This window comes from Macrobrachium rosenbergii, chromosome 11 (assembly GCF_040412425.1).
Source record: "Macrobrachium rosenbergii isolate ZJJX-2024 chromosome 11, ASM4041242v1, whole genome shotgun sequence".
NCBI classification, from domain to species: Eukaryota; Metazoa; Arthropoda; class Malacostraca; order Decapoda; family Palaemonidae; genus Macrobrachium; species Macrobrachium rosenbergii.
Window position 1 is genome coordinate 23,103,063 of NC_089751.1, and position 25,298 is coordinate 23,128,360.

The 25,298-nt window shown below is 39.4% G+C and overlaps 1 protein-coding gene across 2 annotated transcripts in view; it reads left to right on the forward strand.

The window, feature by feature from the left end:
* The first annotated feature begins 650 nt into the window (after positions 1-650).
* Grasp65 (Golgi reassembly-stacking protein 2) overlaps positions 651-25,298 on the forward strand; it is a 43,496-nt gene continuing 18,848 nt past the window's right edge. Inside the window, exons 1-5 of one of the 2 annotated variants that reach the window (XM_067111326.1) lie at positions 651-870; positions 12,343-12,423; positions 20,069-20,272; positions 20,827-21,044; positions 23,420-23,546. In XM_067111326.1, the coding sequence (XP_066967427.1) occupies positions 808-870; positions 12,343-12,423; positions 20,069-20,272; positions 20,827-21,044; positions 23,420-23,546 (693 nt within the window). In that variant the 5' untranslated portion in view covers positions 651-807. The remainder of the gene's footprint in view (positions 871-12,342; positions 12,424-20,068; positions 20,273-20,826; positions 21,045-23,419; positions 23,547-25,298) is intronic. The other variant, XM_067111327.1, reaches the window with a different exon arrangement.

A 25,298-nucleotide genomic window follows, 5' to 3' on the forward strand; every position in this document is an offset into this window, starting at 1 on the left:
AAAGTAGTATTGCTATGTATTCAGCAAGGAAATGACCAACAGTTATTCAAATTATTAGTATGATGCCATAAGAACCAAAAAATGTAAACAAACTTGACGATATAAAAATAGAGACTAAAGACATGTCCAATAGAAATCAGCAACGACCCAGAAGACAGTTCTTTAAGAAAATTGTAAGCTGTCTTCGAAAAATAAAAATAGCCTGTGTGATGGACCAAGCGAAGGCTTATAAATGCCTCCAAATTTCCAAAAGATAAACGTGTCATTAAAGAAAAGTGAAGATGCCACCATGGATTCACCCGCCTTCAATCTGACACGAGTGTGAAAGGTGACGTCACATGAGAAGCCACAATCTTGTTCGCAATCAGGTTATCAAAATTATTTGCTTTATGAGAATTTCGTCGTATTTTTTGTGATTATTTGCCTCAGATATGACACACAATACTTTGTTTTAGAAATGAAACGTCAAAATATCTTGCGGCTGTTTATACGTCAAAAATGTAGAGTTGAGAACGGAAAACACTTCATATACATCAATTCATTTCTGAATATATAAGCATAAGAATAGTGTATTAGAATTTTAAAATATTGTGTAGCCAATACGTTTTATTTTTATTACAAATTACACGTCATAAGGTTAAAAAAATACATTTTTCTCCGTCTTCAGTAATCCATCAGCTGTTTCCCACAATTCTCCGCAGCTGTGCCACGTCTGTTTTGGCTTTACAGGTCAAGACTGTCAATATTTGATCTGGTGACTTCTTATCTTATATCGATTCATAGACTGTTTAAACGAAATTCCTAAGCATGGGAGGGTCACAAAGTGTCGAAATACCCGGAGGCGGTACCGAGGGTTACCATGTATTAAGGGTAAGCTGGGAATTAAATTGACAGTTGTAGGCCAGACTAGCCTGGCTTAACCTACACGCATTCTAGCCTAATCATTCAGATAATTGCGTATGGTAGTAATATACTTTAATTTCTCTTCAAATGCATGACATACGTAGTTTTATTACCGTTTTTTTCATGTTTTATTATTTTCTGACCATTATTGTTGATATTGGTTTTTGTGTTTCCGCACCCCCTATGCTTATGCCGTAGAAGATTTCAGGGTTGGGGAAAAGGAAATGATCTGCCTTATGAGAAATTTGACGCATATTTTCTGACCATTATTGTTGATATAATCGTTTTTGTGTTTCCGCACCCACTATGCTTATGCCGTAGAAGATTGCAGGTTGGGGAAAAGGAAATGATCTGCTTTATGAGAGTTTTGTCGTATATTTGCTTTATGCATATTCCATATTCAGTATCAAAATGCATAATCCTGTAGGAATACAGGACAGTGATGTCACAAGCCCAGTAACAGATTTATGCTATGCTAACCATGTTTAACTTAACTGTTATCAAACCTAGGGCTTTGCTTTCCTGTGGATCCCTCCCTATCTTAATGTGGCCTAAAGTAAAGTGTCAGAAATTTCCAGTAGACTATGTTATAGCCTGTAGAAATTCATTAAATGTGAAATACAGTAATGGTCAAACTGGAGACAGCTGCTCTAGCCTGGTTCCCAAATGTCGCTGAACGGAATATATATTGGTAAAATTTTATGAGTTGCCAAAAGACAGCCATTTTTACACGAAAAACCATTTCGGGTTTTTCATGCAGAAATGACAGGAAATAATAGGGCACTAAAAAACCTTAAAATACCAATACAGCTTAACCTACGGGTGTTGACTGGTTACAATTTTGCCATATTAGCTATGGAAGGGAGCCTTTGTTCTTACCTTATAAGTCGTAAATTTATTAATTTTTTATCATTTGCGCATAGTGTTTATGGGGTTCAAAATAATGAGAATGAAGAGCTCTTTTCAAAAATGTAGGTTACAGTTTCATAGTGTGTATTGGTAACTTATAAAATAATACCAGAATATTTACCGCCTTTTGCTTTTTATTTTTTTTTTTTTTTTCTTTTATTGACACGCTGAAGACTACTACTTTGCCTGGTTTCCGCCAGTCGCCAATCAGTATATTTACCGCCATTTATTTATGTTTTTGGTTTTGTTTGTCCTTTCTTTATGTGTATGACATTTACTGTCTTTTTTTTGTGTTTTTACACTCATACCCAAGGGGCTGGTACTAAACCAGCCTATTTTGCATGTAAACTGGTAGTTACTGAACCTAGAGGAACAAAGAGATTGGCATATAAATGTCAAGGAATTAAAGGCAATCCAGTTGGGGTTACAATTTTTCTAGGAAGAAGTGTGCAGCAAGACAATCGCAGTGCACTCCGACAGTATGACTGCCCTGTCGTATCTCAAAAACCAAGGGGGGTACACTCTTTCTCCCTTTACGAGACGGCGAGGAATCTTCTGCTTTGGGTAAAGTAATTTCAAGTCAAGCTTCTTATGTGCTTCGTTCGAGGGAAGCTCAACGTACTGGCAGACGAATTAAGCCGCCAGAAACAAGTGTTACCCACGGAGTGGGCTCTGGATCCTCAGGTTTGCTCAGATCTTTGGAAGTTATGAGGGACTCCGGTCATAGACCTGTTTGTGACTTCCAAAAACCATTGTCTCCCTGTTTTGCTCGCCAGTTCTGGATCCTTTAGCATGGGCAACCAATGCTATGCGTCAGCGCTGGTCAAACAGTCACCTTTATGGTTTTCCCCCCTATTCAGTATGATAAGACAAGTGATCAACAAATTCCAGATTCGCCAAAATCTGTCAATGATACTAGTGGCTCCCCTTTGGCCAACAAAGGAATGGTTCCCTAACGTTCTCGACCTCCTTGTAGACTTTCCGAGGCTGCTACCTCAAAAACCTCATCTGCCAAAACAACCTCACTTCTGGCGCTTTCATCAGGGGTTGTCTGCTCTGGCCCTGACAGGCTACAGGCTATCAGGAAACTTCTTAGAAAGAAAAGGTTTTCTAGATCGGCTTCGCAAGTTATTGCCAAATGCAGCCGGCAGTCCTCTGATAGAGCATATGAGGCCAAGTGGACAATTTTTAAAGAATGGTACAGGTGTTGTCTTCTCAGACATCTATAGCTGAAATAGCAGACTTTCTGCTGTATCTTAAAACTGATAGAAGCCTGTCAACCTGGGCAATCAAGGGTTATAGGGCCATGTTAAGCTGTCTTCAGACACATGGGAGTGGACCTTTCCTCTAATCAGGATTTATTGGATCTAATTAGATCGTTTGACACCATGAGACAGAAAGAGATAGCAGTAGTGCCATGGAACCTGGATGTTGTTCTTAAATGGTGGTCTGGGCCCCGATTTGAGCTAAGCATTCAATTTCCCTAAGAGGTGTAACTAGAAAGACCCTTTTTCTAGTTGCTTTAGCAACGACAAAACAAATCAGTGAAGTCCATGCAGTGGATAAAAGACTGGGCTTTTCCCAAGGGAATGCTGTCTCTTCCTGCTTTTTGGGATTTCTAGTCAAGAACGAGTCCATTTCCAATCTGTGGCCTTGTTCCTTTGCAATTAAAAGTTTGTCTGAAATTGTTGGCCCAAATGAGGAAGAGAGAGTATTGTGTCCTGTGAAAACTCTTAAGGTTTTATCTACACAGAACAAAAAAGATTCGTGGTCCTTCAAACGCCTTATGGTGTCCTGTTAAGAATCCCTCTTGGCCACTTTCAAAGAATGCCCTGGCATTCTTCCTTAGAGACCTTATCTCAGAAGCCCATTCTTTGGTTGAAGATGAGGTTTCTTCCATTGTGTAAAGTGAAGGCTCATGAAATTAGAGCTGTAGCCACTTTGTTGGCGTTCAAGTGTAATTTGTCTCTCCCTCTATATTGCAAACGACTTTTTGGAAATGTAAGTTGGTCTTTGCAGCATATTATTTGAAGGAAATTGAAACAGTTTACGATAATTGCATTACTTTGGGTCCATTTTCAGTGGCTGGCCTGGTTTTGGGGGAAGAAGCGTAGGAAGCATTCCTTCCTTCCTTTCTTCGCCTTGAATTGAGGTTGTTGAATTTTTTAAGGGAGTTTGGGGGTACAGTGTACTGGAGTGCCCTCCAGTCCTTTGTGGTTGGGCAGTGGTTTTTTAACTTTTTATGGTATTAAGTGACGTTTATTTTATTGTTGTATTTTCGGTACTGTGCCCAGATCAGGGGCAATATAACAATTGTCAGCAATTGGAATCATCCTTGCTACAAGGTACCCACTAATATAGTAGGCGAGCCTCGGCTATACCGCCGCGCCACTATACGATAAGGAGAGCGCCAACAGAGGCAGTACCATCCTGCAGCAGCTCCCTTATCAGGTAAGGAAACAACAGTTATTTTTAGTGCTAGCAGTTTTTTCTATTCTCAGTTCATTACCATCACTAATGTTTTGGGGTAGATTTGTTCATGCATCCCACTCCTGTCAATGTGAGAATCAGCAATGTAATTACTTGGTAAGTTACTTACAGTATGTAAAAATGAAATTTTTTTTTTTGATAAAATAAAGTTTTACTGTGTATATACTTACCAAGTAATTACATGATTGGAGCCCTCCCTCCTCCCCTCACATGAACATTATGACATCAACAAATTGAATCCTTTTGCTAGTTGTTCTTCTCTTAGTGGGCGGGGTTAGTCACTAGCCAAACAAAATAGCACGACCCGCAAATTTCAAAATTTTCGCTGCCGGTTAATAGAAACTATAGGTAAGTAATTATTTGGTAAGTATATATAAAACTTTTATCATAAAAATGTCATTTTTCTCCGAGGGAAGACTTTTGTATCAACTGCTGCGGTTTCCACTTAATAGAAGGGTCATGGAATAGATGAACAATCTCATCTGTAGATCAGAAGGTTTCCTGACCTCCAGCTCCTCTATTGAGCAGCTTTCCTCACCTTGTTATATGTTGCAGAAATTGATATACAGGAGGATGCAGATGTTATTCTTATTCAAGTTACTTCAAATGAAAGGTACTTCCTTCTCATCTGCAGAGTCAGGAGTTATGGAGTTGGTAACCATATACAGTATTCCTTTTTGGCAGCATTGTGGCTCGACCTCTGGTTGAATTTGCTTTCTGTGGATGAACTCTGTCTTGAGATGTGATGCTGTGTATGCCTTTCATTGCTAATTAGGTTGGTGTTGGATTCCCTTCTTCTCTTCAAATGCACTGCAATTAAGTTTCAGGGGTGGCTATGCTTGCAGTGTCTGGTTAGTATCAAGCACAGACTTCAACAGAATCACAAGAAGTAGTTCATCTTTTATCATCCTTATGAAAGGACTCAGATATTTCCAGCAGAGATGAAGACATTACCAGAGAGAAATACATTAGAAGTTGTAGATGACCAGTCACCAGTCGCCAGCTTCTGAAGTCGACTTCTTTTGTTGGAAAAGTTGAAATCAACAGGAGGTTGGAAGCTGGTCATTGATCTCTCTTCAGTGAACAACTCCATAGAGAAGGTGATGTCATGCTTTCTGTAGACATTTAGGATATGTACTTCAAAATACCTATTTATTAGTCCTACAGGAAGCATCTCCATTTTGTCTGTGAAAGGACTGTTTACCAGTTCAAAGCTCTGTGCGCTTGGCTGGGAATGGCCCCTCAGGTGTTACAGTGCAAGTGTTCACCTTGGTGTCAGCTTGGGCTTATTTGGATGGGACACACCTGCTGCACTATTTTGATTGGTTAGTTCTGGTGCCCTCGGAGGTAAATTTACTCTAGGCTAAAACCTGTTTCCTTGCATTTTGTCAATATCTGGGGATAACCATAAACTGGGAGAAGTCAGGACTTGTTCCCATGCATTGGGCAAAGTATGTACAGTACCTGTATATGCAGATAGACATAGCAGTAGCAAGTCTTTTTGTTTGACACTCATTTAGATAAGTTCAGGGAGGTTACAGTACATTTCCTGTCTTGGCAGGAACAACCAGCTCATCTTTGCTGATCTGCTCATCATCATCTTGCAGATGTGTATTGTTGTTGGCCTTGCAAGTATTTCAAGGTTGATTCATGGAACACTCCATAGTGTGGGTGAGTGATAAAGCAGCCACAATGACATGCATCAGCTGATGGCTAGCTAGATGCAAATGTGGGTGGTTGCATGCCATTGAGCTGTTGGCCAAGTACATTCCACGCTAATTCTCCCGGGCCAAAGTCTGTTGTGGCTTCTGCCTCTCTGGAAGCTGAGTCAGTGAATGCTGCTTTTATTAAATTAGCAGATGACTTTTCTTTCCCTAAAAAAGGTAAGCCACTTCCAGTTGATCCACTGTTCTCAATGGAGACCAAACCTAGCCACCAAATTACTATACATCACTAGTATACCTCCTGATAAGAGAAGGATTCTAAAATGATTAAAAGTTTCTTAGAAAGGTTCCAAAACTTTGAGAATTCTCTTAACTAATACTATGGAATTGTTAGTTTGACCAAAGTATGAGGAGCTGCAGGAAATGATGTTGGATGAACATGCACTTTATCCAAAAGAATATGTTTCTTGTCAATCATTGTTGTGTGGTTAAACATCATGCATCAGTCAGCTGAAAATATGTGGTGGGATATGGGAAACAAATGGGAAACGTTAGCTAACAGATAAGACCTGGGATTATGGGATACAATAAAAAACAGAAGCCAAAGGTTTATATAGACATAGTTTAAGGGAGGAGATGAAGAATGCAAAGTAGATGTTCAGAGGTATTTTTCATTATTAGATTTTGCTTCTTGGTTTAGATGAGGAAGGGTGGCTGGGAGCTGGGCTATGTCATGTATTGGGACTGCTGTCTTGGTCCCACCTTTTATATAAGAATGTTTTCATGAGTAGATGGAAACGTACTTAGGTTAGGAAACACAGTTGTCATCATGACCCCTTCTGACAACAAATGACAAAATAAGATGGTGTTTGTTATCATAGACTTGTGCACAGTTACTAAGGTAGAATAAGACATGAAAACCTCTGTAGCCATGTATACTGTACGTGATAAGGTTATCACTGATTCACTGTAACTTATCAGCTTTGAACATTATTTTTAGTTACAAGTTAAATTATTATTATTACACTACTACTTGTGGCAATTTCATGTATATAATGTACTTTTCAGATTTCATACATAACTGTAGCATTTTGATTTACTCTGTGACTGTGCATTGGTTTATGGGGTGTTAATGCAGTCTGTCTGGTTTTTACTCTGCTTCTGGTATTACAGTACCAAAATTCTGTGTGGCTTATAAATATCGGTGTTGGCTTATAAGAATACCTTGTGTATGAATCTTACATGGGATCGTAATTTTTGGTTCAGTTTTAAGGGAAAGAAAATTAAAAATAATAAATATCAGGAAATGGGATATTGCTTGCCAGACTTTAAAAGTTAATCATTGTTGACAAGTAAAGAATATATTTGTGGATTTAGAAATTACCGATACAGTAACTGCTTGTAAGGAAATTGTAGAACATTTGTCATGTGTGTTTTTAATTTTGGAGGTGACCCATCGTAAATCTGGCACAAGGGCAGACTTAAATTTTTTGTTGCTTAACTGTATCTAGATTGATAATCTAGAGGTCTGCTCAAAAATTCCTCTTGCGAACATGCTGAAAATTTCATTTGAAGTATTGTACCCTAAAGAAATTTACCCTAAAAATCCACCAAACACAATATTATGTTTTGTTGTATATCTACACCCATTAGGCATAACATATTATTTGAGTGTAAATCAATGTTTTTTGGGTAAAAAAATTCACTGGAAATGTTTATAAAACCCAACAATGAAATCTGAATTTACTAAATAATTTTGTTAAATAGTCTGTAATTTTCTGTTTCATCGGAAGTTAAATGATAGGAATAGATGAAGTAATTACTCCTGATCATAGATTAGCAGCTTTTTGAATTATTGTAACTGTGCTGATATGACACAGAACATCTTGCACATAAAAGGGTGATTTTCAATTTCAGTACAGTACTTTACAAATCTTCTAAACATATTGTCACATCTTTTCTTTATACTTCATGTGGAATGATGTTATTTGAAACTAAACATAGTTTTCCATGATCAACAAGAAATTTTAGTTATTACTTGAAGCATTTGTATGTATTCACCTTGGAATACAAGCCATTTTATAACAGTTTACACTCTTTATTGATGTTGATTGACTGCCAAAATATTAATTTCATGCATTCAGTTAGCATTAATCACAAGTTATCTAACAGTTTAATTCAATATTTGCATACAATTAGAACCTTACCAGAAGAGTTCACTGCAGAATCCTGTAAGGATCACTTTACAATTCATGAACCCAAAGGTTATTCTAATGGCATTTGGACAGATATGGCCCTTGAAAAGACATATACCAAAGAGGCAGAGACACAACTCTTTAAAGGTATTACCCAGAAAGAAGCAGCTAGGGAGAAATACTTGAAAGCATTACCAGGACTTACAGCTATATCTGAGGAGATGAAATCTATGGTACATATGACAAAAGATACAGTTGATGAAAACTGTCCAGGATCTTTTCAGGAACAAAAAGATTGAGCAGCTGTTAATTATATCAGACAGCTGATTACTCATAATCTCATTCATTCATTCACCTCCACATCTTCTGATTTGCTGAATATTGCAACTGTAGAAAAAATGCAACTCAGCAGGTCTAATTTATGCAAAACAAAAAGGAACTGAGGCATTAGCAATAGCCAAGAAATTTCGGAGCGCAAATGTAACATCAGTAAAGCTTAAAACCTTTGATGTAAAAAGTAATAAATCTGGCAAATGTGAGACATCAGCAAAGTTGTATAAGGAACAGAACAACATTGTTCGGAACTTGCACTTCTAGCGTAGTGTCAACTGATGCATTCTTCTGTGAATGGACAGAGTATCCAACCTCGCTCCTTGAACCAAATGATGATGGTCACAGTTATAGTATGATGAAAGGAAACAAATCAGAATACATTGCAGTAGTTAAGAGCCAACTGGACAATTCTTGGATTGAAGAAAACTAGTGTAGTTATGCTTGTGGATGCCATGGCATTCATTCACAAGCATCAAGATAAAAGATGTACCACATTCAGTGATATGCCAAAGAGATATATTCAGAAGTTGATGGAGTCAAAACCCAAAGAATGTGACATGGTGCATTACGTAGGAGACTGTTATGACAAAGATACAAGTCTGAAGATATCTGAGTGAGACCGATGGCAAAGAAAGCAAGAGGCTAGTTGTACATATGAGGTCCATGAAAACTTTGAAAATACCATCATGGAAATCATTCATCTCCAAGGTTAAAAATAAAGTGGCACTTGAAAAATTCCTGGAAACTTCTTGGAGAAAGATTCCCAAAATTTATTCCTGATAATGTCTCTGATTCTTGGAGGGTTGAATGGCACACCTGTCTTAACATCCAGGTGAAATCCAAATGCTTCCTAACCTTCTATGTGATGAACATCAAGAAGCTGACACACGCTTATTTGCTCATCTGGCTTACTATGTTCGTGACCATGGCTATACTCGTGCCTGCATTCAGGCCACAGACACTGATGTCATTGTTTTGGCAGTCTGCCATGGCATTCGCATTCCAGGTCTCAGAGAATTCTGGATAAAAGAGATGCATCTTACTTGCCTTGTCACAAAATTGCCTTGATGTTGGGTAGGAAGTATAACATAACACCTGAACAGGCTACATCACCATTTCTCTGTGGATGTGTACTAATGGTTGCAGTACTGTAAGCTTTCCATATGGTAAAGGCAAGAGAAGGCTTTCAAGGTAGCTAGTCATGAACAGAGGAGATGATGACTCTTCTGGACCTCAATGGATTTGAAGTGACTGACGAAGTAAAACAATCATGCCAGACGTTCTTCCTGAGGTTATATGGAAAACATGATGGAATGTTGAATGAAGCAAGAGCACACATATAGAGCACAACTCATGGAGATCTATGGCATCTTCCATCTACAGAAGATGCCATCCATCAGCATGCTCTTCGAGCTTTATATCAACTATTTATATACAGATCAGCTTGTAACTTTATTATGGGATGTCCTAACCCAACATTGTTTGGTCGAACAATGATAGATGGGAATCTTGTGCCATTAATGATGGAACAATCACCTAGACCTCCAAAGGTAGCTGGCAGCCACTACTGCAAATGCATCAAAAGCAGATGTCTTAGGAAGTGCACATGCGTTATTGCAGGTTTCAAGTGTGCAGTTGGATGTAAATTTGGTGGAAAACTGAAAAGTGTGCTCGTTCTGCTATGGATTCAGATGGTGACTGACTAATTTAGGATTGCTGTGGCGTCGGATGATTTTCTTACATTGTTAATGTGATTTAATTTAGTAATTTCAATTGAAATATTACTTCCTCACATGTGGTAGAACCATGGTTACTCAGCAGATGATAGCAACAATGATTCCTTACAGTGTAGTCTATGTCTTGTGATATTTTTCCATTTCTGTATACAGTAAACCCCCGTATTCGCGTTCTCATGGTTCGCGGACTCACGCATTCACGGGTTTCTCTGTGGAACATATCTAGCCATCATTCGCGGAAAATTCGCCCATTCGCTGTATTTTTCACTGAGAAATAGTCACTAATTACTGTATTTTCATATATTTTTCATGAATAAATGCACTTTTTGTGATAAAACTATTAAACACTCAGGTATAAGCATTTTGACAGGGTTTTTCTTGGTTTAAGCTATCAAAATGGGCAGTTCTAAGTGTTTTTAGATGGGTTTTAAGCATTCGCGGATTTGACCTATTCGCGGGGGGGGTGTGGGACGCATCCCCCGCGAATACGGGGGGTTCACACTCTAATTTCAGTGTACATAAGAAATATCACTCTTTTCTATCAATATGCAAGTGATGTAAAAAAATGAATGATAATAATGATCAGATTTTTGGAAAGTAAAAATTTGAATATATAATCCATCAAGGGTAGTGTATAAAAAATATTTAGACTTTTTTTAAACTAGAAAATTTTTTTTTCTTTCATCTGTATTTTGCTTCATGGAATATGTTTTTGTGATTTGTACTTTTATCATTTAGACAACCTAAAATTCAAGGATGCTACCCAGTGATTTTTTAATTAAAAAATAGCCTAAACTTTGTTATAACTGATATTGCAAGCATATGTTTACTGTAGCCACAAAAATGTCAAGTAATGTTATGACAAAATAAATTGTGAAAAGTTTTGTGTTGCTGAAACTGAAAATAATACTTTTATGAGTAATATGACTAAATATGAATAAAGTAGGATATAAGTGGGCAAGTAGGTAACAATTTTAAATATTAGTAGCTATTGAATCTTTTTATGTCCATTTACCATGATGGAAATGATTTTTGGCTTATATGAACAACTTTTATTAGTTATTTCCTACAAAAAGCATTTGGCGATATTGATGATTGAGGGCCGCCATCTTGGATTCCAAGATAAGGGTAATAGATACACAACTGAAAATGTTTTCAAACGATTTTTCAACATCAAAAATATAGATTTAGCCACAAAAAATATCGTATGTTGACTTGGAGTCCAAAGTTACAGCAAAAAACACAATTTAATCATTGTCGTTTTCGGGTCCTATTTTCAAGTGGGTACTCTGTTTCAAATGGAATTTTCAGTATGTTTGCAAGAGAGATTTCCGAGCAGACCTCTGGATTGTCACTCTAGAGACATTAAACTAACCAAAAAATGAGGTCTGATCTTGTGCCTAAATTTTGATGGGTTACTCTGAAAATAAGGCAGTTTTGGCCATGTGGGTCCCCTAGTAAATGGCATAGATGTATGTGGAGTTACGAATTTTAATTCACCCATAGAACTTAGCATATTTTTCACACAAAGATGGGATGGGATCTTCTAGAGTTATACATTATTTTTTACATGCATTGTACATATTATTTTGTAATTACTAGATAACTTAGCAAACATTGAAAAGACCACTTTAAGACTTTAATTGAATTACAGTAAGATGAAATGAAATTAAAGTGTCCAGGTATGCAAAGCATAAAGATGCAGTACTCGGCAGTTTACTTGCTTATTTATTTGATCAGGTAGTAAACATTAGAAATGCTGACCTGACAATAAGTAACAACAACTGAGGGTTAGCAGTTGCAGCTCATGGCATTAAATATTATGCAGCAGTGACATGTAGTTGCAAAATATATAAGTTAGTTATGAAAAACTTGAAATATACATAGTTTTTTATGGGAGCAGAAATGAATACTTTAAACCAATAATGTTGAAGCTTGAGTAAAACCATTAAATTGTACCCATAAATTTTTTTAGGTAGGCTGTGACTTGTTAATAAAAGTAAACCTTATACATTAGTTGGGAATGTACACCTAACTAGCATATTTAAGAAAGTGGAAATGATGAATTTATGCTATGTTTATCATTTTTTAATGCTTTTCTTTCTTTTTCAGGTTCAAGAAAATTCCCCTGGCCAAATTGCTGGATTGGAGGCCTTTTTTGACTTTGTGGTATCCATAGGAAATACTAGACTAGTAAGTACTGTATTATGTGTTGTTACACAGATACAAGCCTTTGGTCTTTACATAGGATTTTGCTTGCAAATGAGAGCTGGAATTGCCGTTAACTTTCAAACAAGGCCGTTAGGTACCAACAGTAGGAGGGAAGCCTCACCCACTCGTTGGTCTGCACTTCACTTTGCTTTCAACCACTGTTGTGTGAAGACTTCTTGGCAAGACTGCTGTTTACTTTCTTTTGTTTTGTTTTTTGTTATATTTTTGAGTGATTACAGGCAGCCCCCGGTTATCAACGGGAGTTCCGTTCTGATGGCGTGATGATAACCAAAAAATCCCAATAACTGAAAATCAGCGATTTTCAGCACCTCTGTTAGGTATGTATTGGCGCCTCTGTTAGGTATGTATTGGTGCCAGTACCCAATTATCGGCACTGATAATCGGAAGTCTGCAACCGAAAATAGCCGATTTCGTAAAACCAGATCGCCAATAACCGGGGACTTCCTGTACTGTTTGTCTTGTTGTTTATTTCTGTTGCCTCCCCCCTTCTTCCAAGCTAGCAAGCAGAGAAAGAGGAAGGTTACCTCATGCTTCTGTTGCCTTGTGCACAGACACAACTGCTACCCAGGGTTCTCCAGAATCCCGGTATACTGGTACTGACCCCAGTAGCCCGCCTACCTGGACCACTGGTACTGGGCCCGGTACCAGGCCTGGTATCTCACTAGCAGTACCATGTTACCTCTGCTCTCATTGTTGAGTGCACAGGTGCAGCTGCTACATGGGGTTCTTTGGACCCCCGTTGTACTGGCATTGGCCCCGGTAGGCCTCCTACCTGGGCCTTCAGTACTGATGCTCCCATTGCCTAGTGCATGGGTGCAGCCGCTACTCCTGGGTTCTTCGTTCCCCTGGTGTGCTGGCACTGGCCCTGGCAGGCTTCCTATCTGGGCGTTCAGTACTACTACTCCTGTTACCGAGCACATGGGTGCAACCACTACTCGGGGTTTTTCGGACCCCTAGTGTACCGGTACCTGCCCCAGTAGAGTTTCTGCCCGGGCCTTCAGTGCCAGCCCTGGTCTACTGCTAGCGGTACCACTGCTCCCATTGCTGAGCACATGGGTGCAACTACCACCCAGGGTTCTCTGGACCCCCAGTGTACCGGTACCGGCCCCAGTAAGCCACTTATTGGTACTATGTATGGTTTCTCACTAGCAGTACCGTGGTAGTGCTGCTCCTATTGCTGACCACAGGTACAACTGCTACCCAGGGTTCTTTGGACTCCTGGTGTACTGGTACCAACCCCAGTGGCCCACCTACCTGGGCCACCAGTACTGGCCTCATGCTGGTACCAGCCCCACTCTGGTGCTGGTGCCACTCTGGTGTAGAGCAGGTCGGCAAGGGTCCCTGGTCTACGGACCTGGTCCCAGCTGCCAGCACATGCCATTGAGGAAAGGTGAGCAGAGAGCATGCAGGTACTCCCCCCCCCTCCCACTTTTCAAGATAACAGTGCAGGAGTCCTGGGATGGTAGCCAAGGGACTGCTTTGGTCGCTCGGGCAAGGCAAGAGGGGTTTTCCCTGCTCAGTCTTCTTTCCTTGTAGAAACCTTGGCTTCTAAGTAGACCGAAACATGTCCACTGGACAACCTGTGCTCACATTCGCATGAGCGGGACCACTCTCTAGCCCAGATAAACATTGTCATCACGGGTTGATGACTGCCCAGTCTTGCTTACCTGTTGGGACTTCGGTTCTTGGCAGGCAGGGCGAGAGTGTTTGCAATCTCTCATTTGTTCCTTCCTCCTCAGAATTTTATTTTGGGAGACAGGAGCTGGGCAGGTTCAGACTTGGGACCAGAAATGTTAATTTTCCTGTTCAATCCGCAGACTAGACGCGGCGTATGCCAAATGGCTAAGAGATCATCAGGGGCTCTGGCTCAGAGTTACAGAGACTTTTTGTGGAGATCATTAGAACAATGCATCTTTTTAATGATCCCGAGGAAGAGACATTATCATTTCTTGCTCTGTGCTTCCCCAAGCAAGAGAATGCTCCCTGGTCCAGCTGTTCATGCAAGGAACTTTCTCTGCCCCTAGCCCAGCAGAGGAAATGTCATGCTCTCTCAGAGATCATTGGCGTCTTTTAGATTGACCCGGACCTGACTTGTCTTGTGTCCCTGTCTGTCCCTAGAATGTCTCTGTGTGGAGGGAATCTCCCTAGTGCAAGTGGAGACAGCGGCACTGGACTTGACTGCCAGAGTAGCATTCAAGTTAGTCTCGTAGATCGATCTTTAGGATTGTTATGGACCAAAATCTTTTTTATCCTTGGGCCTCCATACACCTAAGGAGAATGCTGCCCTTGAGACTGTTACTCTGAGATGTAGGAATATTATCTACCTCCTCCACTAGACAGCAATCAGTGGAGGAGAGACAAAGTGTTGCTTCAGGCTCCTAGGTCTGTTAGTCCTGAGTTGTCTTTGACGCTTAGGGACAGATTGGTTCTAGGATCTATCCCCCCCCTCTTTGCTAGAGGGAGGGGGTGGCCACAGTGGACAGGCTTCAGCTTGTTCATAGGTAATGGCTAAGTCCCAAGTTGGCCCTTCCAGTTCAGTCAGAGAAAGTCCCAAACTTCTTCGACTCCTCATAGAGTTACCCAAACTACATCTATGTACACTGGTAAAAGACGGAGGACGCCATGGGTGTGGCAGTCCTTTCCAGTTGCTGCCGATGAGGGTGGTGCTTGTTGAGCCATTGGGCCAGCTTAGCAGCGACATGGAGCGGAACTATGGGTAGAGGCTTCATCATCCCTCGCCTTCTTTTTGGTCTTGTGCTGAATGTTTGTTCCCGACTCATGGAAGAACCTCACCCTGTGAGAAGAAGTGAAGGCACCGTGGGAGTCTTCTACTCTTCTTCCCACTGAACTGGTTCATTCACCAGAATTGGCCCTGATAGAATGGTCTGTTCTGTTCTTGATTCCATCAGAAAGGGTGACTTCTTCCTGTTTGGGGATATGAGGGATATGTATGCTCAGTACCTACTCATCGGTCCTCCCGCAAGTAGCTCCTCTTTACCCTCAAGAGGGGGGACGGTGTTCTAGTTCAAGTAGCTTGTTTCAGACACATAACCACTCCCCCCAAGGATTCACTTGAGTGTTCATTTTTTATCTCTACTCGAGCTCAGTTGCACAAGTACGTCTACAGAAGTACCAGTGCAGTTGGCTGGTCCTGACAAGCTCTTTACCATAGTCGTTAGGACAGAGATCAACTTCTTGAGTTTTTATCATGTCTTGGATATAATTTGAGAAGTTAGACCCACACACAAATAGAGGGTTAAGGATCTGAACATGCTGATAGACATGGCAACAACGAGGGTCTTCCCTTTGGACTCTCATATCGGCAGGTTCAGAGGGGCAGTGCAGAAGTTCCTGTATTGGCAGGAACAACCCACTCAGCAGTAACATGTCATTCTGGTTCACCTGTCACCATTGTAGATTCGGTCCCTCAGGGGCAGCCTCACCTTTGTAGAGGATGAAGGTGGATGGGTCTCCGGTGAGAGACCCATCTCTCTCTCATCTTCCTTTGTCAGAGGAAGTGAGGAGAGAGCTAACTTGGCAGCTAGATGACAGGAACCTCTGTTTAGGAGTGTGCCAGTGGACATTCCTCCTCCCGAGGTGCTCTTATCTCTCAGATGCATCTGCTAGATCAACAAGCAGGGAGGACTGGTGTCCTTCCAGCCACACAGTTGATGTTGCAGTTACACGAGTGGGTAGTAGCACGCTCGGTGGAGCTTTCAGCCAGGTACATTCTGGGGTTTCAGAGTGGTGTGGCAGACAAGCTCAGTCGCCAGAGCCTGGTGATAGGGACAGAATCCCTACATGAAGACATTGCTGAGAGGCTCTCCAAGTTATGGGGAGTCCCAGCAACAATCTCTCTGTAACTGGTATGGCAAAAGTTACTGGAGTACGCCGTTGTTATAGAGGACGTTTTTCCAGCATTCAGGGGGCATTTTAGAGGCTTATGCCTTCCTCTCTGTTTTTATCTTATTTGTTAGGTGATCAGCAGGCTTTGATCACCCTGAATTTCAGTTTTGACTCTGGTGGCTCCCAGTGGCCATAAACCGAGTGGGCCCTGGACCTGCTGGCTCTGTTTTACGAGAGAGACTCCCCATGGCACAGCCTTTTTTACCAACTGCGTGTGAGAGGTATCACCAGGCAGTGGAGGTGATGGCACTTCATGCCTGGAGACTAACCAGCATCTCCTGTTAGTGAGAAGGTTGTTTCTCGACGCATAACAAGATGTATGGATACTTGGGGAATATTTAGCAGCTTTGTACCAGGGGAAATGAACCGTCTTCTGTAGTTGGTGTAGTCGATGGGGTATCCCTCTATTCAGAGCTTCTTTGCAGCAGGCAGTTGACTTTCTCACTCTTCTTCACCGTGAGAAGCTTCTCTTTGTCTTGGCCATTTAGGGTGATAGAGCTGCCCTTGGCTGAGTCCTTCGGTTAAAGGAAATGGATCTCTTGTCCTTGTGAGGGATCTATAATACTGAGAAGTTTTGAACACTCTTGCCCACCCAGGGAACTCTGGCCCCCAAGTGGGTTGCTGTATGAGCTGCTGAGTGGGTAGCCAGGCAGAGTTCTGGCTCGACTATTTTTTCTTTGCTTTCTAGCCTCGGCAGAGAGAGTAAGCAAGCTTCATGGTCTTCAGTGCTAGCATTTGATGAGAAGGGGACCTGAGACTAAGAATCCATAGGTCCCTGATGCTGGGTTTGCGTCCATTTCAATCCCCCTGGAAGGACTTTGTAGATATGATCAGAATGGGACGCCACTTTGTCCGATTAGAGTGCTGTGGTAATGCCTTCAGAGTACTCGGCATCTCAGGCCTGAGTGTTGACACCTCTTCGTTAGTACCAACTTGGCCACGGAAGCACATCCTCTTTCGAGCTTCATGAGACAGCAACGGGCTTGCGTCAGGGCGAGAGATCACGAAGTCAGAGGCGCATCCCTGTCCCGTGCATTCGGGAAGAACCTGTCTGTTCAGCAGGTAACACAGGCAGATATGTGGTCGCACAAGACCATATTTATTTCATATTATCCTTAGGACTTGCCCATAAATCTTTGGACACACTTTTCCTTGGATCTTGTGATGGCTGCCCAACAAGTTGTGTGGTTCATCCAGCTCCCATCTAAGGTGTTTAGTAAGTGGGAAAGGAGGAGTGTGAGTGACTGGTATTCTCCCTTCTCTCTTTTACCTGTCTCTCCCTCTTTAGACAAGAGATAGGTAGTGAGCCGTCACGTGTTGGATGGACGAGTTTGTGGGTGACCACATGACGAAGGCACCCTGTCCTTCATCTTACTTAGATGGTTTGGATGCATGTATCCCCTCTCTCTAGGCAAGGGGAGAGAGGGATGACAACAAAACAAACCCCTTGGTCTAATTATCAAGTTTTATTGTCTCCGACACTCTTGGGTTCTTCCAAGCCTTTTTTCAAAGTAACGTTGTAACTCATTACTTTAAGCCCAGAAGTCTAGCAGTTGCAATATTCCGTATATCCAACAAGCTAGATTCCTTCCTAAGCTCTTCCAGACCAGAAAGGTATTCCTGGGTAGGTAGAACCAAACCAGTTGGTTCAGAGATTTACCCAGACTCCACCCTCCAGTGGCTAAGTCTCCTATGTAAAGACCAAAGGTTTGTATTTGTGTAGGAACAAATTGCAAATTTTAAAGTAATTTGTATTTTTCTTAGCATACAAACTTGAACGTCTTGACATTTATGGCCCACCTCAGCCATCCCTCATTTTGGTACATGGGCCAAAAGGTAAAGTGGAGTGTAAACAAGTGGATGTGGCTTCCCCACTACCGTCGGTAGCTGACAACCTTATTTGAAAGTTACCGGCTGTTCCAGCTCGTGCTCGAAAGCAAAATCCTATGTAAAGACCTTCAGGTTTGTATGTTAGGTAAAATACAAATTACTTCAAAATTTACACTTTTTATGATTTACATGGATACATAATACTTATTTTGATGGGCTACAGTTGAACCCCGGTATTCGTGGGGATGTGTACCCTGAATAGCTCAAATCTGCAAATACTTAAAACCCCTCTAAAAATGCTTATAACTGCCTATTTTGATAGTTCAAAACACCAAAGAACCCTCTAAAAATGCTTATAACTTCCTATTTTGATACAGTAAACCCTCCATATTCGTGTTCTCACGATTCGCGGACTCATGTGTTCGCGGATTTCCCGATGGAACGTGCCGACCCATTGTTCGCGGAAAATGTACCTATTCACGGTATTTTTCACTAAGAAATATTCACTAATTACCATATTTTCATATTTTCTTGGCTAAATGCACTTTTTTGTGATAAAACTATTAACATACTCAGGTACGAGCATTTTTAAAGGGTTTTTCTTGTGTTTAAACTATCAAAGTAGGCAGTTCTAAGTGTTTTTAGAGGGGTTTTAAGTATTCGCAGATTTTAGCTATTCATGGGGGGGGTTGCGGTACACATCCCCCACAAATACGGGGGGGGGGTTTACTGTAGTTCAAAAAACCAAAGAACCCTCTAAAAATGCTTGTGCTGTACCCGAATAGAGTACATGAATAGTTTTATGATAAAAAATGCATTTAGTCATGAAAATATTAAAATACAGTAATTTGTGAATATTTCTGTATGAAAAATACCGCGAATGGGCAAATTTTCCACGAATAATGTGTACATGTGTTCCACAGAGAAATCCGCAAATAGGTGAAACCGTGAATCCAGAACTGCGAATAGGCAGGGGTCCACTGTACCTTTATGTTTGGATACCTTTTTCTGATCAGATGGTTTCATGTCATGTAGACTATTAATTGCTGGATATAAATGTTCATCCATTGTTAATGAAGTTTTAGTGGGTGTTAATGGTATTGCAAGTAGATTAGTTGCTGCTGTTTGATTTTCTATTTAATGATATTGCAAGTAAATTAATTGCTACTGTTTGATTTTCTATTTAAATTGTCTTTCAAAACTTGCTGGTTGCAGATTGGTGGTATTTAGTTACTTGCAGGTTTTTCAATGGAAGTGTGATGGAATATTTTTTTTTAGCTTTATGGCCATTCTTGTAGACCTGCAGGTGACTCAAATGGTAGAAATGTAAGGAAAAATAAAAAAGTTTAGTTCACCAATTTAAAGCCCTGTGCTTTTGATTAGCGACAGACTGCAAGGTGTCCACACAAATGGTCGTGCTGGTGTCAGCCTCTAACCTGAATCTTCCTAGCTCTCAAAAGCTGATTCCATACTGTGATCACTTATTTTTACTGGGTAAAATGAGCTTTGTGGTTGAGTAAATGGGGATGGTTTTTGCTGCACAGCAGGCTGGCAGTACTTTGCACCTTCGGTGTGCCCCTAGTGGCCCCAACAGCCCCCAAACTTATCTACGGTGTTTTCCATGTGTCATAATGGATTCTTGAATGCTTTAGGAAGAACTTGACTTTTTTAAAATTTCGATTTGTTTACTCCAGAGATGTAGTGATGTCTTTGAAATGGTAAGATAAAGAGTGTAAGTGTAATTTCCTTGTGAATTGCACTTAGTGTTCAACTTGCTTCTTGGTTTTGCACATAGGTGTATTACATATATTTCTTATTTTGATGATCTCAACAGCAATACTGTATTTAAAGTTAACTGTTTCATTTTCAGGATCAGGATAATGACACATTAAAGGAGCTATTGAAGAGTAATATTGAAAAAGAACTCAAGATGACTGTCTACAGTAGTAAGACTCAGACAATCCGAACTGTTAATATCACCCCATCCAACCTCTGGGGTGGCCAAGGGTTACTTGGAGTCTCCATCCGATTTTGCTCTTTTGAAGGAGCAAACGAAAATGTTTGGCATATACTGGTGAGGACATAGCATAACTTTACTGTTGATATATGTGTTGAAAACAAAAATGTTCTTGTGAAAAGAAAGTTTACTCTTTCTTACCATAGTCTAACACAATTGATATAAACCAAAATAATATGTTTTTAGTGGAGTCCTGTAACTTAAAGAAGGTAATTGTTAAGTCAGTACCTGTATTAATTTTTGAATATTTATGATATTAACCAGCTATTATGTTCAGTAAATGACAGGCTTTTGTGTTAGATCACTTTGAATATATATAAATAATTGGATTTGTGGGAAGTTTTTTACCGTACTCAAAGAGCTGTAGATTCTTAGATGCAGAGTAATTCTCAATTATGTTTTTATACTGCCATAAAATATAAGTGCAGGCATCAACATGAAAATTTGAAGGAAATGTTTATGATAAGATGCTAGGTACAAAAAACAGTTAATTACAGTAGTTAAAGATAGGTAATTCTTAATTTTAATTGTCTCATATAAAACCTATCTGATTGACTTTTTGATGATAGTTGGCTGTTCTTGAGCTTGTCCTGTATTTCCTTTTATTTCAGGAAGTAGAGCCAAATTCTCCTGCAGACATAGCAGGGCTTCAGTCTCACACTGACTATATCATTGGTGCTGATTCTGTGCTTCATGAAAGTGAAGATCTATTCTCCTTGATAGAGGCCCATGAGGGTAGGCCTTTGAAACTTTACGTTTATAATGTGAAGACGGATTCCTGTCGAGAAGTCACTGTTACTCCAGATACTCAGTGGGGTGGTTCTGGAAGGTAATAATTCTGATACTGTACTGTATTCTTTTATACTATGTTTGCATTGTAGATTTCTTCAGAGTTTCATGACAAATTATTATGAATTTTCTATCATTTTACCATAGGTTGGCCTTATTTTTAGCATGTTCAACTTGATTAGAAAGTACAGGCAGTCCCCGGTTTACGACGGATTCTGTTCTGATGCCACGTCGTAAGCCGAAAAAGTTGTAACCCGAAATATCGTTGAAAATCATAAGAAAACTTTACTTTTAATCCTTTGGGTGTCTTGAAAACGACGTAACCTACGTTTTTCATCAAAAAGCCTCCCAATTTTGACCATTCTGCCTTTTGGAGCCATATTTCTTCTGTCGGATCAGCATTGTCAGCTTCCTAACCCAGGAACATGCATTGTAACCCAGGAAATAATTTTTTATGAATATATTTGAAGAGCATCGTAAGCTCGGAATGTCATAAACTGAGCCCATCGTAACCCAGGGACTGCCTATACTGGGATATACTTGCATATAAGAGTTGATGGAAGGAATTATGCCTTAGTCATAAGTAATATATTAAAAAAGAATCATAGGAAAGAGTAAGAACTAGTTCATAGATGAGGCAATACTGCTTTCTTATATAAGTAAGGATTGTAGAGTTGGAGGAAAATATGAAATTACTGTAGTTTGTAGGCTAATAGTTATTTTTTTATTATCTAGCTTTTTGCACCATTTTATTAGGAGTTTATTTTAACATTACTAAACTAATTTTTGGTGTCTTAATTTCATGATTGATGTTAAGCCATTTTTTGATGTTTAGCCATTACATTGGTTCTGTTATCAGTGTACCAGTCATCCAACTTCCCTAAGATTATATCCTGCTTATAAATATTACCTTAATTTTTAGGCTGTAAATTAGGCAGTTACCTAGTTTTATTGTACAGCACATAATATTATTCATTTAAAATTATTAGAGATGAAAACACTTCCAGAGAAAAAACTTGTATAACATGACTTTGGACTGAGTGTGAATGTTTGGGACTTGGATATTGTTTATATACTGAAAGGGAAATAAAGTAATGTGACCATTCGTATACATATATTGTCTGAAGTTCATGGAATTGGAGAGTCTTAAATAGAAATTTGGTTGATTGCAGGGTAGACCTGTACTTTTCTCCCACTCAAGTAATGGATATGTGATGAATGTAATTTTGAAAAGTGAAAACACTATAATTATAGCCAAAGTAAAACTTTATTGCTTCAACCGATTCCCTCCCCTGATTCCAACACTCCTTTCACAGCTAGATCATACAAAGAATAACTCCCAAAGACTTAAATAAACATTGAAACTTGCACCATACCACTTCAGCCACCTGATCATCTTTATTTTCTTTTACAAGTCGAACAACATGTCAGAGATTCCCTTATGATGTAGAAATAGGTTATGTTAAAGTAATGAGCTTGTATTGAAAGACTGTTATTAAAAAATCACCTTTGAAGTCATGTAACTGACATTTTGTCCTATTTCTGAGGTTAATTGCAGTCATTCAGGATCCCTCTGTGGCACCCACTATTTCACTGAAATTCACTTGAAAAGACCCCATCAGTATAAATTTGCATATGCATTGTTTGTGGATAATTTTTTTATTAGCTTTACATATTTAATGGGAATGTCAGAATGATGCAAGACCTTTCAATATATTTGTTTGTAGCTGCTGTCAACAAAAGCCACAAGGGTTGAATTTTTATATTCCATAGACTGCTGCACAGTATATTTATCAAAACTTGTGGGGAAATATTATTATATAATGGAAGAGTAAGTGTAAGGAGACTGACATACAGACAGACAGACATATGGCTTATGGAAGCCACAACTTGCATTCAATTGACAATCAACTGAAAATATTATGCGATTCACACTACAGTATTAAACTGATTATCAAGGGTATTATCTGTAGTAAAACTTATATTGAAACATTACATTGAAACATTAAACAGCAGAAGTCAGAGGGGAGATTGATAGATTTTCACATTAGTGCCTGAAATGTCCAGGTAATTCATGCTTGTGACTTTCTTAGGTTTTTTTTTAATAAAACTTGTTATAATGAAACACTTGTTTGCTGTTAATTTCATGAATTTTCTGAAAAACAGTTACATGAATATATATCTTATCACAACAATGCCTGGTAAGTGCAACAGCTACCAGTGCATCTGCATCTACACTGGAAATTCAGAATTTACATTACTGGAGCTTTGGGTGGTGGTTTTTTTAGGCTTCCATAAAAAGTGCTGTAATGAGGAGATTTTACTGTATTCAGATTAAAATTAGTTAGAATTTATATATAACTGAAGCTATTTTTGTATTTTAAATGAAGTCAACCACTTTTTTTATTCCCTCAGCTTGGGTTGTGGCATTGGGTATGGTTACCTGCATCGTATTCCGACCCAGAGACTTGGTCCTGTTTTAGATACTCCTAAAGCAATGCCAAGAGAGGACAGCCCATCATCTTCAGAGCCATTGTTACAGGTAAAGGTTGTCTCACCTCTTTGTCCTTGCTTTTCCTTTCGTTTTATTTATGTAAAATGCTGAAAAGGTATGACATACATCACCATAAAGCTGGGAGGGTGTAGCACTTGAAAAGGCTTTGAACTCTCTACCAAAGTCCAGGTATGCAGTCTTTACATTTCTTATGCACTCTATATTAGATTTAAATTGTGAGAATACCAAAGTTCAGGTATGCAGTCTTTACATTTTTTATGCACTGTATATTAGATTTATATTGTGAGTAGTGTTGCTTATGTTAATTTAGGACTAAATTATAGGACTACAGTATATTCACAGTAAACCCATCAATCATAATTAGCCCAAATCTCAGTTGATGTGTTCCCAGACTTGTTGTTTTGAAATTTCCAGCAGTTGCTGAAGAGATATAAATTGATGAGTTACCTAACATATTTAGTTGAAAGTCCCTCTGGTGTTCACGTCAACAAGATTTGTCCTGGTTGTCTTGCCAGCTCTTGATTTACATGTATTTTATGTTAATTTTATTCATTCTTTTGATATCAGCCTATAAATTTTAATACAGTTCTTTTTCATATTTAAGAATTAATCCGTTCATTTAAGTAACTTATCAAGAAATTACATAGCTAATGTTTCTAACTCGCGTGGCAAGTGTTTTTTTAATTCGCAGTAGCGCTGCTTCTGTTTTTGTCTAGGTGACAGCCCCCGCCCACTATTGGGGAACACGGGAAACAACCTGGCAGGTAAACTCAATAGGTTTTTGCTGGTCATCATGTAAATGTATCGCACCATTTGCAGCAGCAGTTTTTTTTTTTATAACCTGTAGTTCATTCGTGTTTGGTGAAGTACAGTTGTTTTGTTTTGGTTGTGCTTAAGCTAGACAATGCTTAGGCAATTTATTTTTTGCAGTTTTTACTAGTTTTCAGTGAATTATTAGAATTGTCAGAAGGAAAATGCTTTTATAATTTAGAGACTAACCTACACCAAAAGCTAGTTTAGAGGTTAAATCTGTTACTCTCCCTTCTGCTCCTATTCCTACCGATGCTTTGTGAGGGAGTTTCCTCATGTTTTAGGGTTGATTTTAGTATAATGTTTACTGCTACTCTCTCTCTCTCTCTCTCTCTTATGGGTAACTTGATTAGTATTCACATGTAGCTGTAAGCCAGGCAGTTGTGTATAATTGTTTTAGAGGGGGGGCGTGTGACTGTAACAAGATATTGCGGATTTTTGGTATTCGGGGTGGTTGTGGTCCCTAACCCCCGCGAATACAGGGGTTTGACTGTAGAAAGCTGATTTTTGCAGTAAAAGTATTTCTACATATGAGAAACATTGCCTGAAATTAACAAAATAAATGGTTGAAAAGAAATGTGTTTCCAGTTTGGGTGGTTGACATTCATGACATATCTCCAATGGAGAGACTTGCCATTTTCTTCCAATTTCTTTTGTCTTTTCAATTCTCATAGTGCATATAGTTTTATATATTTCTCTTATAGTACATCCCTTCTTTGCTTCTCTTGTAACTGAAAAATTTTACTCAGAAATGCACTAAAAAGCCTTGTGTGGCATGACTCACGAAGTGCACTGTGGTAGTATGTGATGCCCCCGAAGGAAATGTTGCCATATACAGTAATTAGATTTTTTTATTAAATGAACCTTACCTGTCCATTGTATAGCTTTTAATTCTGCGCCAGCGGTAGTTCGGCAGATGAAAACAAAAAAATTAGAACACTCAGTCTTCTATGAATATCCGTCTTCTAG